A 16808-nucleotide genomic window follows, 5' to 3' on the forward strand; every position below is an offset into this window, starting at 1 on the left:
TAGTTGACACACAATGTTACATCGTTCCATTAGTTTTAGGTGTACAACACAGCAATTGGGTAGGTCTTTAAGTTATGCCATGCTCACCACAAGTGTAGCTACCATCTGTCCCCATACAATGCTGTTACTGTACCGACTATATTCTCTATGCTCTATCTATATCTTTTTTCTTGGGATTTATTCACCCCATAACTGGAAGCCTGTAACTCCCCCTCCGCTGCACCTATTTTGCCCATCCCTCATCCTCTCCCCCTGGCAACCATCAGTTTGTTCTCTGTTAATTTTACATTTCTCAGCATTCTTTTTGAAGTTTTTATTTTATTTTATTTTTTTATTTCAGAGAGAGAGAGAGAGAAGGAGAGAGATGGGGGAGAGGGGCAGAGAGAAAGAGAGAGAATCTTAAGCAGGCTGCATGCTAAGTGCAGAGCCCAATGTGGGGCTTGATTCCACAACTAAGGGGTCATGACCTGAGCCAAAATCAAGAGTCTGACACTCAACTGACTGAGCTATCCCAAGCACCCCTGAAGTTGTTTTTGAATTAATTATTTTAAAAAGTATATTGCAGAGATTGTCATGTTCATAAATATGGTATCTGTAACACAACATTCTAGTGGCTTAGGGAGGGCATAACAATGAGAGCAATTATGTGTGTAATGCATGCCATGTTCTTGGTGTACATGATCTCCAATTCTATTAGCAACCATGTGAATTAGACTTTATTTGATAAAGAAACAAAACTCAGAGATTAGGTGATGTCTCTAAAGCTAATCAGAGCACCTGATTGAAGTACAAGTCTGTCTGACTCTTACATCCTTGTGAGTTTATTCTTTTCATCATGCTAGTCATTTTAAAATAATTTTTCCAGGGAAAAGTTTCCTTTAAAACAAAATCCTACTAGAGGGGAGCCTGGGTGGCTCAGTTCGTTAAGCATCCAACTTCGGGTCAGATCATGATCTCATGGTTCATGAATTCGAGCCCATCAGGTCAGGCTCTGCTGACAGCTCAGAACCTGGAGTCTGCTTTGGATTCTCTGTCTCCCTGTCTCTCTGCCCCTCCCCAACTCTCTCTCTCTCTCTCAAAAAATAAATAAACATAAAAACTATTCAAACAAAATAAAACAAAATCCTACTAGAGATGTAATGTGCCAAATCTATGGACTGAGAACAGAGTTTGAAAACCACAGTATTACTGTGTGTCGTCTCTTCCCTGTATAATGTATGTAATACTTTTTAGCAAAAGAGGTTGTCTAAAATTGATTTATTATTTCAGAAATGTAAAGATAGCATATGTAATGTATTTTATTTATATGTATGGTTTATTTTCAGATATGAAAACCTTGAAAATACAAAACAAAACAGATTTTACACATGCATGTACACACAGTTTTTCCACCTTGACCTTCTCTCAAAAGAGCATCTCAAGTGGGGCCAATCACTATTTCTAAACCAACATTGGATATAACAGGAAGACATACTCTTTCTATTTGTTGCTTACCTTGCTACTCTGTGGACCTTTACTAGAATCACATTGTGATGAGGAGCACACAGAATCCTGACTTGATCTCCTACAGGAAGAGGGAAAAGCCCAAGGAAGGAAAGTTAAGATATTCTATCCTACACAAAGTGTGCTCTTCTCTGCTTTAATTTCAGTAGGTTACTTCTCTCATCATCTATGGATACTGAGCCACTCAAGAAACAAATCATACTTTCTATCTTGGGTTACAAATGTTCATCTGTCTGGTTTTGGTAGATGCTGTTGGGGAGCCTCAGTAATTAAGATTTAATGTTGCCTGGGTCTGGGAAATAAAAATATGCCCTGTACCACTGCTCAGGGCTAGATGTATTCCCAGGAGCTGACACTGAAATGGCAGGAGCAGGGTTGGGGGGTGGGCCCCTGAAAAGCCTGGCTAACCCCTGCTCTGCTCTGCAATCCCCAGTTCTAGCCTGGTTGTCTCGGCCGTGCTCTGCTGGAATGAACTGGAAAGTGACTTAGGTTCCAGTGAGGGCACTGATATGGAACAAGTCTTCAAAATAGTCTCAGTTAAGACAATTTCAAGTCAAGGGGTAGGGAAGGTGGTACATTCTTGCTCACTGCTGGGTGACTCAAAACCAACATGGAAGCCTTTGCTTTCTCATTTCCTTTCCCATTACATGTTGCCTGAAAATCAGAACTCTGAAGCGCATCTAGACAGAAAAAATAGTTTTTCTTAAATATTTAGAAAACAATATCCTTCCCCCTCAGAAATGAATGGAGATGGCTCCATTTTAGCAGATGTCATATGAAACCTTCTGCTATAGGTTTAAATTTGCCCTGCAAGTCCTTCCTTATTCTGGCCACAAGTGTGGTCAAGTGGGCATTTTCTACCTCTTCTACTAGTGTAGAGATCGCTGTGAGGCTGACATGGTAAGGGAAATGAGAACCCCACACAGCAAATCAGATCCCAGAGGACCACCTACCTACAAAAGATAGTAGCAGGGAAGAAAGCTTAAGCCAAGTAGCATACCCAATTTATGTCTTCCCTCAATTGTACCTTCCTTAGTGCTGGGATAAGGAGAACTCTTTTTACATCACCCGCATAAATCCCAGACAGTATTTCTTCATCAGTAAGTACTGAGTTACCTTGCACATTCAGGGGGTCGAAAGAGGAACAGTATGTCATTGATTCTAAAGCGTTTGGGATCCAAATCAGGGTCCACTTTGAAGCAATTTTCAGGTCTGTACCTGGGAGTGAAGCATACATTTACATGATAAACATTTACAAGTTAGGCAACTTGCATTACTTATACACCCCATGAAGAGCTAATCAATTCCTGCAATGCTGGTATCACTGAACATGAAGAGAAAACCTAGAGGGGTAGAGTTGGAACCTATCTCCCTTATTAAAGCCCTGTGTAACCACACGACCAACTCAGTGTTTAAAAGTCTTTTAATCCAATTAGCAGGTCTAGCCTTCTACTAATACGTCTAAGTGGACTTACATATAACCTCCTGGAAGTTTCAGAAAGTTTGAAGAATAGAATTCTACTCTGAGTAAGTGGAGTGGCAAATTTCCAGTTTGGGCCCCCCAAAAAGCATGAGACTTTGAACAGGAAGAGAAAGGCCAGGTCTCCTGACTGGTGAAGGGATCTTAGGCAAATTTGAGCAGAGGTAGAGACGGCTTCCACCATGAATATGGAAACCGCTTGCAACTTTAGAGCCTTTTGAAAGCTGGACCCAAGTTACATTAGACAGTTCTGTACTAAATTGTATGTTTTGCAAAATACTAAAGTGATTCTAAGTCACTTACTTGTGTATAATCATCTTCTCATGGGAAGGGAACATGATGTATGGCTCACCATACCGTTACTTTCCTCTGACTGAGTGCTGGATTCACATGCATCGCTTTGCAAAATACTAGCACTTCAACAAGGAGCATCTCCTCCTTCAAGTTGGGAATAGTCTCAGGAGAGCTTCCCTCCTGATGCTGTGGAAGCAGGACTACAGTCTCTCTGCTTTCCTTTTGTAGTGAGTCATGCACAAGCTGACACAGCATGAGAACTGCTTTAATAAGAGGCTGAAGAACCACACAGTGCATATTGATATGGGTATCAAGTGACAAGTCTACAGTCATGAGAAAGCCCAAGGGCAAGTGTTGAAAGGAAGGAACAGGAGGGTGACAGGAATTCGAGGGCAGGACCCAAGAGAACACTGGCTGAGGTACAGAGGGAGAAGTCAATGAACGGTTCAAAGGAGAACAAATCCAGGATCCAAACAAGAGAGGACTATGTCCCGTCAAATGGTTAAAGGTAAAGGCTCAGAGTTACACTGGAAAGGGGCCTGGGGTCCAGATGGACCAGGAGTGTTTAAGGCACTGTGAATAGAGAAGCAGAGGTTTCTTCTGTTTTCCTTTTTCCTCTTGTCCTTTCTAATGCTCTTCCTCCTCTTTCCTTCCTCTGAATGCTTAGATAGACTTGATGTTATTTTTATTCATTCACTAAGGTTCTTGACCACCTTGCACCTCAAAGTACAACACTGCAAGTTCCCTTGATACAGGATGTTTACACATGGCCCTTGCTTATGGCCCAATTACAGAACTGGGGAGAGTTTGTTATTTACAACCTATCCGTAGCAAATAATCCAATGTTACATTACTTTCTTTACAGACAAAGGTAAGAATATTTAGAAACGGATAGCAGGGAATGGGTAAAGCTTTTGGCTATGGTGCAGGGCATATCTGATTGGTTGAGATCTATTTATTTAATTGCATATTCCACCCCCGTGTTAGCATTGACCTATAATGCACTGCACACATTGCAGTGGTGAATAAAAAGAAAACCCATGTAGAATGCTACTCACCATTTGAGGTGACTAAGCAGATGGTGGTATCACTGGGAATACAGGAAAAGGAGATGCATGGGAATGGGGAAGACTGGGACACAGTTTTGGTCTTTCAGGGTGTTGCTGGTGACCCAGATGGTCATTGCCAGATATGTGTGTTTAAAGCTTTAGGGAGATTAGCGTTTAAAACATACATTTTAGGGGTGCCTGGGTGGCTCAGTTGGTTAAGTGTCCAACTTCAGCTCAGGTCATGATCTTGTGGTTTTATGGGTTCAAGCCCCACATCAAGTTCTGTGCTGACAGATCGGAGCCTGGAGCCTGCTTCGGATTCTGTGTCTCCCTCTCTCTGCCCCTCCCCCGCTCACACTCTGTCTCTCTCTGTCTTCTCTCAAAAATAAATAAACATTACAAAAATTTAAAGTATATACATATTTTAACTTTTTATGTAGGTTATAAATTAGGACAGGATCACACATGAAAGTATGTACTAGAGGGAGAAGAGTGAAAGTCAAGGGACTTGGGAATACGAATACTTAAGTTTCCTTTTATTATTATTATTATTTCCTTTTATTATTCCTATTATTACTCTGGGATTTGGACATACAGAACAAATCTCATGAATGTAACTTCCAGAAAAGCCTCTCTTGAGAGCATCACCGCTGTTATACCACTGATTTATTGTTTTTAAAAACATGTTGAATGTGGGGCACCCGGGTGGCTCAGTTGATGAAGTGCCCGACTTTGGCTTAGGTCATGATCTCACAGTTCATGAGTTTGAGCACTGCATCGGGCTCAGTGCTGAAGGCTCAGAGTCTGTATCTTGCTTCAGATTCTGTGCCCCCCTCTTTCTCTGTCTCCCCCCCCCCAAAATAAAGAAACATTAAAAATTTTAAAAAATAAAAAAGTATTGAATGTTATTTTGGCTCTTTTGCAGTACAGCTTTTATATTGTTTAAAGATGCAACTTACACTTCTTTGACAGTAGAGTTTACAAAATTCCATAAAATGATCACACCATTTAAGGTTCCAGCAACTATCAAATTATATCCTTCTACTTGCAATAAATCAATGCAGTTCACTTCCATACTGATGGCAGGATTCTGAAGAAGGAAGCAAAAAGACTTATGGACCATCATGAACACAGTATCTAACCACAGCAGAAATGCTATGTGTACAGTTTGTTATTCTACCATTAAAACAAAATGTCTCATTATGATTTTTTTAAAATTTAGAGCATGAAATTTAGTAAAATAGATTTAATTTTGCATTAAAGTTTTTTTTTTGTTTGTTTGTTTTAACTAGTTGAACTCATTAAAACAACAAAATATATTCCTCAACTACTGGCTCCTTCTTCCCAGACTCGACTTATTCTTCCCTGGCATACCAACCATTAGATTCCCTTGCCTTCCTTCTCTTTCCTTCAATCTTCTTAAAAATATTCTATATTGGCTGATCCTCCCTACGACTTTCCCTTCACTCACTGTTTGGCTTCTGCTCCATACTTCTCTATGAAAACTTTTTCTATTTATCACTAAGCACTCTCTATTGCCAGTGCTATTTGGCACTCTTCAATTGTTGCTTCAACTATTTGTTGGACACCTGCTGTTAGGTTCCTGAAATACAAAGTCAAACAGAATGTCTGTGACCTGGACAAAACTTATCATATCATGAAAGTATTAAGCTAAAGCCCTGTACAATTTAAAAGTGCTGTATTGGAGGCATGTATAAGACTTTCTAGGAACATAGAAGAGTGACATCTAAATAAAGTAGAGGTCTATTATACAGATGGCCAACAGGCACAGGAAAAGATGCTCAACATCACTCATCATCAGGGACATGCAAACCAAAACCATAATGAGATATTGCTCCACACTAGTTGGAATGGCTAAAATCAAAATGACAAGAAACAAATAAATGTTGGTGATGATGTGGAGAAAAAGGGATCCTCATGCCCTATTGATGGGAATATAAAGTGGAGCAGCCACTTTGGAAAATAGTATGGAGGTTCCTCAAAAAATTAAAAATTGAAATACCATATGGTCCAATAATTCCACTACTGGGTATTTACCCCCTCACACCAAATAAAACCCCTAATTTGAAAAGATATATGTACCTCATATGCTTATTGAAGCATTATTTACAATATCCTAGATATAGAAGCAGCCTAAATATCCATCAATAGACAAATAGATAAGGAGGATGTGGTGTATACATACATATGTGTACCTGTGTGCATGCATGAGTGCTCGTGCACGCGCACACACACACACACACACACACACACACACACGAATATTACACAGTCATAAAAAAGGATGAAATCTTGCCATTTGCAATGACATGGATGGAGCTAGACAATATAATGCTAAGCTAAATAAGTCAGTCAGAGAAAGACAAATACCATATGATTTCTTATGTGGAATTTAAGAAAATGAACAAGCAAAGGGGGAAAAAGAGAGAGAGAGAGAGAGAGAGAGAGAGAGAGAGAGACAAACCAATAAACAGACTCTTAACTATAGAGAACACACTGCTGGTCACCAGAGCGGAGGTGGGTGGGTGAATGGGTGAGACAGGTGGTGGAGATTAAGGATTGCACTGGTGATGAGCACTGGGTGATGTATGGAATTGTTGAATCAATGTATTGTACACCTGAAACTAATATAACACTATATGTTAACTATACTCAAATTAAAATTGAAATAGGGGATGAGATCATGCCATCTGAGATACAATGCATGGACCTAGAAGGTATTATGCTAGGTGAAATAAGTCAGACTAAGAAAGACAAATACTATATGATTTCACTCATAAGTGGAATCTAAAAAAAACAAACTAATAAACAGAAAGCAGACTTGAACCTACAAATACAAAGAACAAACTGATTGTTGTCAGAAAGGAAGGGGGTAGGACACTGGGCAAAATGGGTGAAGGGGAGTAGAAGATATAGGCTTCCAGTTATGGAATGAGTAAGTCACAGCATAAGGATACAGTGGATGATATTGTAATAGCAATGTAATGGGACAGTTGTAGCTACATTGTGGTGAAAATAGCATCATGTATAAACCTGTCAAATCATTAAGTTGTGCACCTGAAACTAATGTAACATTGTGTGTCAGCTATACTCAAATTAAAAAAAAAAAAGATTATAGGTGTATTATTCTTGTCACTCTCAATTGCTCTCTACTTCCTAAAACTTCTTACTCTCTTGACATCTTTGACATAAGACTCCTAATTTTGCTTGTGTCTGACAACCCTTCCTTTTCTGTTTCCTACTTGGTACCTCTTACTCTACCAACCTGTTAAATATTAATATGTTGAGGGTTTAGCTCTAGCCCATTGGCTTTTTCTTTTTTCCAACTCCTCTGGGCAATCTCATCATCTATGTTTTAATAATTGTTCCAATTTCAGTGTTCTAATGATCTTTTCAGTCCCCTCCCATAAACTTTGGGGTTACATATTTAATTACTTAGAAATGTTACAGGTATCTCAACATGCATAATTTCTCACCTCCTTCAAGTATGTTACTTCACTCCATTCTACAGCTCACTGGGTAGCACCCCCTCAGTCCATCTTTCAAGTAGGAAGCTCCATGCTGTCCTTGATTCCTTCCTTTCTGTCAGGACCCTCCTCTCCCAACTACATAACATCAATCACTAATTAATGAAGTCCATGTTCTGCTACATTTGCCACCTAAAGATTGTTTGAAACCTCTCCTTCCACCATCCTATCATGGCCTTATCTCCTTTACCAAAAACAGTGGCCTATTGCCTGAATCTTCTGCCTGCAATCATGTCCCATTCAAAACTGTCATCAAAGGGTGCCTGGGTGACCCAGTTGGTTAAGTGTCTGACTCTTGATTTCGGCTCAGGTTATAATCTCACAGTTCGTGGGACTGAGCCCTGTGTTGGGCTCTGCGCTGACAGTGTGGAGCCTGCTTGGGATTCTCTCTGTCTCTATCTCTCTCTGCCCCTCCTCCCCAATAAATAAATAAACTTAAAAAAGAAAACCATAAACTGTCATCAAAGCAGCATCAAACGTGCTACCCACAAATTTGATCATGTCATTTCTCATTTAAAGCCCTTCAATGGCTATTTCTTATACAATATTCAAGTACCTTAACGCCATGAGCATGATCTAGCCCCTACCTATCTATCCATCACCATCTTCTCTCACTCCCCATCTTCTTTCAGCCACACTGAGGTACCTGCAGTTATTCCTCACAAACCATGCAATTTCTTACTTTTGCGACATTTTTCATTTTATCTCCTCCACTTGGCATTCACTTTGTCTTCTCAACTCCTGCTGGAAACTTTTAGATACCCTATCTGGGCCAAGCTACATCTTAGTAATTCTTTCAGACCTATTCAGCAATGGTTTTTAGGAAACTCCCCTGACCTAATCCTCCCAGCTCTCTGTTGTGCTGCCAGAGTGCAGTAGGTATAGGTACCAAACTCCACCAACCTGTTAATCCTGGTGCTGAGAACAATGCATGATACGAAGTAGGTATTCAATAAATAGCCCTTCATAAATGGAAGAGTTTTAGAGAAAGATAATTTCCATGCACAACCCAAGTTTTTTTCCCTAAGTGACTTTTGCAAACTTTCCGTCTATAGAGTAATTTAAAAATGTGTTGCAAAAAAGAAGCGCCATAAATGCTAATTATGATAAATACAAAACATAAGGGCTCAACATCAGAGATAATTTACATTTTTATTATAACCATAAAGGTACTTTGATTATACTTCAATAATTTATTCCAGAAGTTTTTCTCATTTTTTCCAAAGTAAGCGTTTTTCATTACCCATGTAATAACTTGCCAATTGCATCAGGTCTAGTTCACTGTGCATTAATCATTGTTCAGCTTTCATTAGCTCCAAACAAGGAACAAAGAACTGAACCTAGTGTTTCCAATTGTGTGGAGCTGGAAGAAAGGGACTAGAATGAGTGTTTGAGGAGATGCATTCTGTTCTTCCAGCTTTGGCACACATTATGTGGTAATGTTATCCTGAGACAGTCACTGTATATTTTGATTTCAAGTCCTTTAGCAAACTATGAAACCTACTTATCACTTAAACTAACAAGAATGGAATTGGAATTGTAGAGCTGAACTAACATTTAAATTTGAGGGAAAATAATACAATATCTCTCCATGTAGGATGAAATAATAGTTTCCAAATTCTTTAAAAAAATTTTCCTAATGTTTGTTTATTTTTAAGAGAGAGAGAAAGACAGAGCATGAGAGGGGGAGGGGCAGAGAGAGAGGGAGACACAGAATCCGAAGCAGGCTCCAGGCTCTGAGCTGTCAGCACAGAGCCCAACGTGGGGCTTGAACTCATGAACCATGAGATCATGACCTGAGCCAAAGTGGGACGCTTAACTGACTAGGCACCCAGGCGCCCCAGTTTCCAAATTCTTTAAAACAAGCTATATTATTTTCTCTTAAATTATGTTTGTTTCACTAATGACAGTGGTAAAACCTTAAGGCTTTCTTCAATTGCTCCCTCTATAATTTTCAGTTTCTTGCATTCTTTAGCATCTGACCACTTATCCTTGTAAAAACTGGAAAGTATAAATGGCTTGAGCTAATATTAGAGTAAGCAAATACGATTGATAAAGTCTCAAGAAAATCAATCGATCTGAATCCTTATGGGAACAAGGGCAGCTTCCTTATTTCTCTGTTCTTCGGCCTGAAACATGTCATGCACTGTACCCCTCAGGAATGATCACGTGCTCCTGCCATACTGAGTAGATACAAGTGCCTCACAAAAATACTTTCTTAGAGATTTTAATTTAACTAATTAATTTTTAAAGCAACCATTTTGTGAATCCTAATGGAAGTATATGACAGAATCTATCGAATCTAATTAAAAAAAAATCAGGGGCACCTGGGTGGCTCAGTTGGTTGGGCGTTCGACTTTGACTCAGGTCATAATCTCACGGTTTGTGAGTTCGAGTCCCACCTCAAGCTCTGTGCTGATAGCTCAGAGCCTGGAGCCTGCTTTGGATTCTGTGCCTCCCTCTCTCTCTGCACCTCCCCCTCTCATGTTCTGCCTCTCTCTCTCAAAAATAAATAAACATTAAAAAATTAAAAAAAAAAATCAAAGCTCATGCAATTAAGCCAGATTAGAGGAAGTACAGACAGAACTCCTTAAATTACACCAGGGGGTGCAATCAGCAAAATCCAGAAAATGGGAAACTATGGCACCAACTCTTACTATCTTCAGTAGATAAATTGCAAAGGAAAAAGAGAAATGGAAATATGTTTATAGATTAAAAGAGATTTAAGACACTTATCAACTAAATGCAACAAATGGACCTTATTTGAATCTTGTAAGCCATAAAAAAAAATGAGGCAATCTAGGAAATTTGAGCACTGTGTAAATGTTTGATGATATTAAGGACTTCTTAAAAATTATTTTAGAAGATATCTTAAAAATAACCATGTCCTTCCATTTTTTGAGTCATTATCATGTAGAGATACATACTGAAATATTTAGGGATGAAATGACCTAATGTCTGGGATTTGCTTCAAAATAATTCTTTTGTGGTGGTTGTGGGAAGTGGTAGGAATAAAAAGGAATGTTTGGCCATGTACACATAATTCCTGAAGCTGCATGTTAGTACATAGAAGTTCAATGTATTGTTCTCTCTACTTTTGTATGTCTATAATTTTCCATAATAAAAGGAAAGAAATGAAGAAATGGAACTTACATTAGCACGTTGAGAAAAGTTTTTCTCTATCAACTCGACTTGTGGGAAAGGAATAGTCATGCTCCTGTTTTGAGGGGATGTCCTCAGATGCACAGTGTGAATCCCACTTTGTAGCATAGGCATGACATTGGGCAGCTCCCATATTACCATAAGGCACATATCATCTTCCTTACCCTTCAATAGAAATACAGTGAGTATATGAAAAATTCAATTCACTGTTTTATTTTGAGCTGTTTTAAAGGTATAGGAAAAATAGAACATACAATGATGTACCCCCCATCTGGCTTTATCAAATCTTAAATCCTGTCTAGATCTCTTTAATATAGTCCTGTTTCTTCTTCCTTCTCCAGAGGTAATTAGTAACCTGAATACAGTGTTAGTTATGGAAGTTTTAATATTTCTTTTTAAATTTTTTTTTCAACGTTTATTTATTTTTGGGACAGAGAGAGACAGAGCATGAACGGGGGAGGGGCAGAGAGAGAGGGAGACACAGAATCCGAAACAGGCTCCAGGCTCTGAGCCATCAGCCCAGAGCCTGACGCGGGGCTCGAACTCACGGAGCGCGAGATCGTGACCTGGCTGAAGTCGGACGCCCAACCGACTGCGCCACCCAGGCGCCCCGGAAGTTTTAATATTTCTACATAAACTTATACGTACATTCTGCATATACATATATTACATATTATTGTACATATATACGTGTACATATATAATGACATTTCTTTATGCCTATTTACAAATGCTATCAAACTGTATGAATTCTTTAAATTTCTTCACTTAACATCATATTTTTGAGATTTGTACAAATTATTACATATCTTATAAAAGGTTTCTTATATTTCTTCATTCTCTCAATCCTTAATCAGCACCTGCTTGGGGCAGAGCAGGAATACAAATATGAATAAGAGAGGTTTTCAGTCTTCATCAAGCTCAGTCTATGGATTTTTGAAACATGAAGAACCAGAATAATCAAAATGAACAATGCTGTAATAAAACCAAAACCAATTTTGACTTGGGAACAGCACCAGGCTTTTTTTTTTTTTTTTTTTTTTTGGAATGGTTAAAAAAGGCTTGTTTATAATAGACACTGCATATTAGGAAAAGCATACTGGTGGCCAGTTGCACTAATTGAAAGAAGGGAAATCACTATGTTGTCATGTGGTAGAGTGTATAATAACTAAAACATTCCTTTCTATGGTGCTATCTGGATTGCTCAGACAACATGGGAAGAGTATATTGCATCAGGGATGTTTTTCACTCCTTTTTTCCAGCAGCAGGGACATCAGTCACCTTAATCAATGCTGAAATTTCATGATTGCTTCCCTAATTTAAGATTTTTTTTTTCTGATTTTAGCTTTCAGAAGGGGAATAATAAATTCAATGAGTCCTCGAGTCCCAGGCAGAGACTCGAGTCCCAGGCAGCCACTCAGTAGCCAGGATAAATGATCTAGCCTTCATTTTAAAAATGAAGAAGGCATTAGCATTCTTAGGTGGTAATAGACTCGCAGAAAAAATAAATTAGCCTACCTCAATCCTCCCGAAATGGCCCTGAGCAGATTGCATCGTTAACCTCAAAGTAAACAAAGCAATTTTGGTGACAAACTGAAAAAGTGACTTGAGCATCGCTGAATGCATTATGAGTTCTGAGAACACAGGGGAATCATTGCTCCCTTACACCAAGACTGCTGGGGAGCAGTTCCGCCAGGGAATTATCCCCAGACGAGGGTATAAACAATGTCTGAGGTGGCAGCTGTGGGTCAGTTTCACCTTTCTGATACCTGCTCCAGGGGCTCCTAACTAATCCTTCAGCAAATGCTGGCTGGGCGAGATGCTGTCGCTGATCAGCTATTCTTTTTTGTTCTTTGCTTGGACCTGGACAAGGATGCTCTTAATTGGGAGCCTCCTAGGAAGACTCGTGGAGAAATGTTATCCTCAGATGACTGGTGAGAGAGGCATGAAATGGGGATCATCCATGGACTCCTTTGATTTCCCCAAGAAGAGCACATAGGGTACAAATATAAAACTGAGATTGCAAACCTGGATCATTTTGATCTTCCCGTTGTGCTCCAAGGTGAGGATCAAGTACTGGTGTTTTTCCTGAGCTTTCAGGAAAATCAGGCGCCGTAGCCAGTGCTCTTCCTCCTTCCAGTCTTTCCCTTCAGGCAACATTTTCATCTCCTGCCCGCTGCCAAAGTCCCAGATTTTAATTGTTCCTGAGCACACAGGAAAAAGACTATGTAGATAAAAATAATTTATAGAAAGCTTGGCTTTTATCTCAGACAAAACTGATCTAGGAGTGCCTGGGTGGATCAGATGGTTAAACGTCCAACTCATGATTTGGGCTTAGGTCATGATCTCAGGGTTCATGGGATCCAGCCCTGCGTAGAGCTCTGTGCCAACAGTCTGCTTGGGATCCTCTCTCTCCCTTTCTCTCTGCTCCTCCCCCACTCACACATGCTCTCTCTCTCTCTCTCAAAATAAATAAATACACTTTAAGAAATTGATCTACTTGAAAGCTTTCTGCCAACCATTTATCCTATGTTTATTTCCTACTATGACGTGTGAGTCTCCCTAGTCTTGCTGTGCAAAAAATGAATCTCTGTATGCCTTTATTTGTCACAGGCTAATACAAATTAGCAGGACTAGGCAATGTTTTGAAATTTGTGACAGGTTTTTTGAAACACTTAAACTCTCCTAGCTGAGCTTTCTGTATGAAGTAGATCTTTCTGCCCTTATTCTTCCAATGTCCTCCTGTTCACTAAATACCCTCCAATATCTTCCTATTTATCTAATATTTTGTCACAGTAGTCAGCTGTAGTGAAAGATCAGTCCAATAATGTCACATTTCCTAAGGTGCTGACATGTTTGAAGAATTTAGCTCTTACTAATAAAATAAATAAAATATTTAAGAGAATTCCAGCAGGTAGGAATCTATCAAGCTTTGAGTTGTTTTATTGGTTACATGGGAACGAAATGCAAAAGGGGTGCTGAGTTTCTTCTTACATCTGAAATCATATTTTCTTTGTCATTAACTTGGGTCATTTGATTTAGGGGAACTTGATGAGGGGCCAGGAGGCTTGATTCACTGCGTGGCTGTTGAATGTTTGTTGCTAGGTCATAACTCTATGTAGGAATTGTCTCATGTAGGCTTTTCTAGGGGTCACCTCAGGTTTAGAATCCAGTGGACAGCCCCTCACGTCACTTTCCTCCCCTTGTGTAACCCTAATCCCACCCTGTCTCCTGCTTCTTATTTCCCAGCTTTACTCTTGCTGAACATCCGGAATGTTCTCACTGTGTTCTTTTACTCCCTTTATGCCAGGTACTCTCTATCAGCAACACTCTCAACTCCTACCATTTGTTTACTCACTAACAACATCATTAAACGCTGGCTAAATTCTCCCTATATACTCAGCACTGTGCGAGTAGCTGGGAATGAAAAGTGAACGGGCATCGTTCCTGCCCTCAAGGACTTTATGGTGTTGGAGGAACACAGTCGTGCAAACAAATGAAAGAAAGAATGCTTCCATTCAGTCCTGGATATGTGGACTACAGTCTCATGGCCCAGATTTCCTGCTACTTTGGAACTTTGGCGGTCAGATTTAATGGGGACATAGAGAGCCAGGAGAGGTACAGCTCAGCTTAGGTGTGTGGGTCGGTGGGAATGAGGGGGACCTGATGGCTTGTGAGCAGAGCTGTTCTGAGACCCGAAGGATCCTGCTTCCCAGGGTGTCCTAGAATGTCTCTGCACCTTTGTCAATTACCTCTGTGGAGGACAAACTGTCCAAGTTTGAAGAAAATCTCCACCCTAGCACTAATAATGAAATGTGACTTGCTTGTCCAAAAGTAATACTATCTTAGTCATCTGTATGAATTGCTAATGCATATGCCTGATAATAGTTGTGTACATTGCTCAGAATTTCTATTTTAACTAATTTTCATATGTATGTAGAGTGTGCTTATAGAGCAGAAAGGCTGTTTTCTTAAGAATTGTCCACATGCAGAGCAGTTGCACCAATTCACACCCCAGCACTTAGCATTCATGATTTTATTTCATGTGTATTGTCTGCCACACTTTAAAAAATCAGACTTTCACATCAGCATGTACACACATCCCACCAACAGGCTTACAAGCAAGAATTTCTTTGGCAACTATATCTCTAGAATAAATAAACCATGAGTAGTGCATACAAGTTGACCATATGGTCTAGATGAAGTAGTTCTGTTGTGGGAGGTCAGGCCCAGGTGACATGATAGGTGAGGCAGCTGGAGTGCTTAGTTCCAGAAGGTTTTACACAATGCTCGATAGATAACACAAGGAGCAGCAAGCGACCTAATACCACTGGAGACTGACATCCTCTCAAGTGTGACCTGGTGTATGCTCCCAAAGAGCTTAGACATATCAACAAGTCCAATAGAGAATTCTAGGTGTTGTATAACAATGTTGGCTGGATTTTTGTCTGGTCCTCAAGTCTACTGTCAGTAAAAATATTATCAGCAAGCACTAAATGTAATGTCCATCTCTTAGCTGAAGGTACCCAAAACGAAAAGGGCAAAAGGAGTCAATGCAAGTAATGCAATGCAAGTCAATGCAAGTAAATCCCACCAAAGATAGAATGAGATATGCATGAAAGACTTTTGCAAATGTTAAAGCAATAATATAAATGTAATCTCAGGTATTGATATCAGGGCTCTGGTGCTCATTAGAGAAGAGTCACTAAGGCAGAGCACTCTCTGGCATGCTGACATATTCCAGCCTGATTCATGCTCTCTCTAACCCACACAACTAATGAATTCCTAGCACAAATTCTCAGGGCACTAAGGCAGGGAGGCCATATTCTGGATATAAGTCTGACCATTATATGCTCCTGTGGCAAAAAGAAATCCACTTTCATTAATAGCTGCAGAAGTCAGTTCAACACTGAAGCCATGAGGGTCTAAAATCTGGTATATTTGGAGGCCAGTCTCGATTTCCCATACCTGTAGGAAAGAACAACAACAACAAAAATAAAATAATCCATATACCCTTCAGTTATTAACAAATTTTACAATATTCAAAAAGCCCCAAAATTGGTACTATGCACTTCTAAAATCTTTCCCAACATTCTGCCATGAATGTTGGTTTGAGCAAACAAAGTTCTAAAAGATGCATTGCTGTCTAGTAGCTACTATGCTACCCTGGACTGTGTCTGCTGTAGGTGGCTGAGACAGGCAGCGACTATTCCAGGCACCCTGGCTGTGGAGGAAGTAGTCAATTTTGCCACTGTAAGCACGAAGCAAGATTCGCAGCAAGATAGAAATGTAACAATTATAACAGACAAAACAATGAAACGGGATTTATTCCCTGTTAACATTTATCCAAATTAGCCACGGTCACAGGACAGAATCTGTGGTTAACACATGGAATCTAAGAGAACCCAGAGGAAGGTCAGGAGCTCACTGACCTTTCCAAGAAGTGTTCTGATTAGGGACACAGGCATCACTTTTAGAGACAGAGAGAAAGACTTCAGAGAAAGCTATCTGTGTAATCAGGCTGGGTGTGACTGAAAAATCCAGAAACGTGTCAAGACACATCATTATTTCTCTTTGGAAACACGGGAGAGGCTCTACACCTCCAGCCTTCCAGTCTAAATCTCTTCTTTTTCATGGATCTGTCATGCTCACATATGAACTAGGCTGTCAGTGAGTAATAAAACAGAACTGGCAAGCACAGAATGGTGGCTCTCAAGGTATCTGGGGACAGGGATTGCATAAGCAAAGGGCCAGAGATGGGAAGGTGGATTG

The 16808-nt window shown here is 39.8% G+C and overlaps 1 protein-coding gene across 2 annotated transcripts in view; it reads right to left on the reverse strand.

Annotated features, from left to right (window-relative positions):
* The window catches only part of WDR64 (WD repeat domain 64), a 149936-nt gene that overhangs the window by 27100 nt on the left and 106028 nt on the right, over positions 1–16808 (reverse strand). For both annotated transcript variants that reach the window (XM_049633850.1, XM_049633852.1), the window contains 6 exons: positions 15881–16004; positions 13065–13240; positions 11028–11201; positions 5286–5416; positions 2620–2721; positions 1495–1564 (listed from right to left, as the gene is read on the reverse strand). In XM_049633850.1, the coding sequence (XP_049489807.1) occupies positions 1495–1564; positions 2620–2721; positions 5286–5416; positions 11028–11201; positions 13065–13240; positions 15881–16004 (777 nt within the window). The remainder of the gene's footprint in view (positions 1–1494; positions 1565–2619; positions 2722–5285; positions 5417–11027; positions 11202–13064; positions 13241–15880; positions 16005–16808) is intronic.

This window comes from Panthera uncia, chromosome F1 (genome assembly GCF_023721935.1).
Source record: "Panthera uncia isolate 11264 chromosome F1, Puncia_PCG_1.0, whole genome shotgun sequence".
NCBI classification, from domain to species: domain Eukaryota; kingdom Metazoa; phylum Chordata; class Mammalia; order Carnivora; family Felidae; genus Panthera; species Panthera uncia.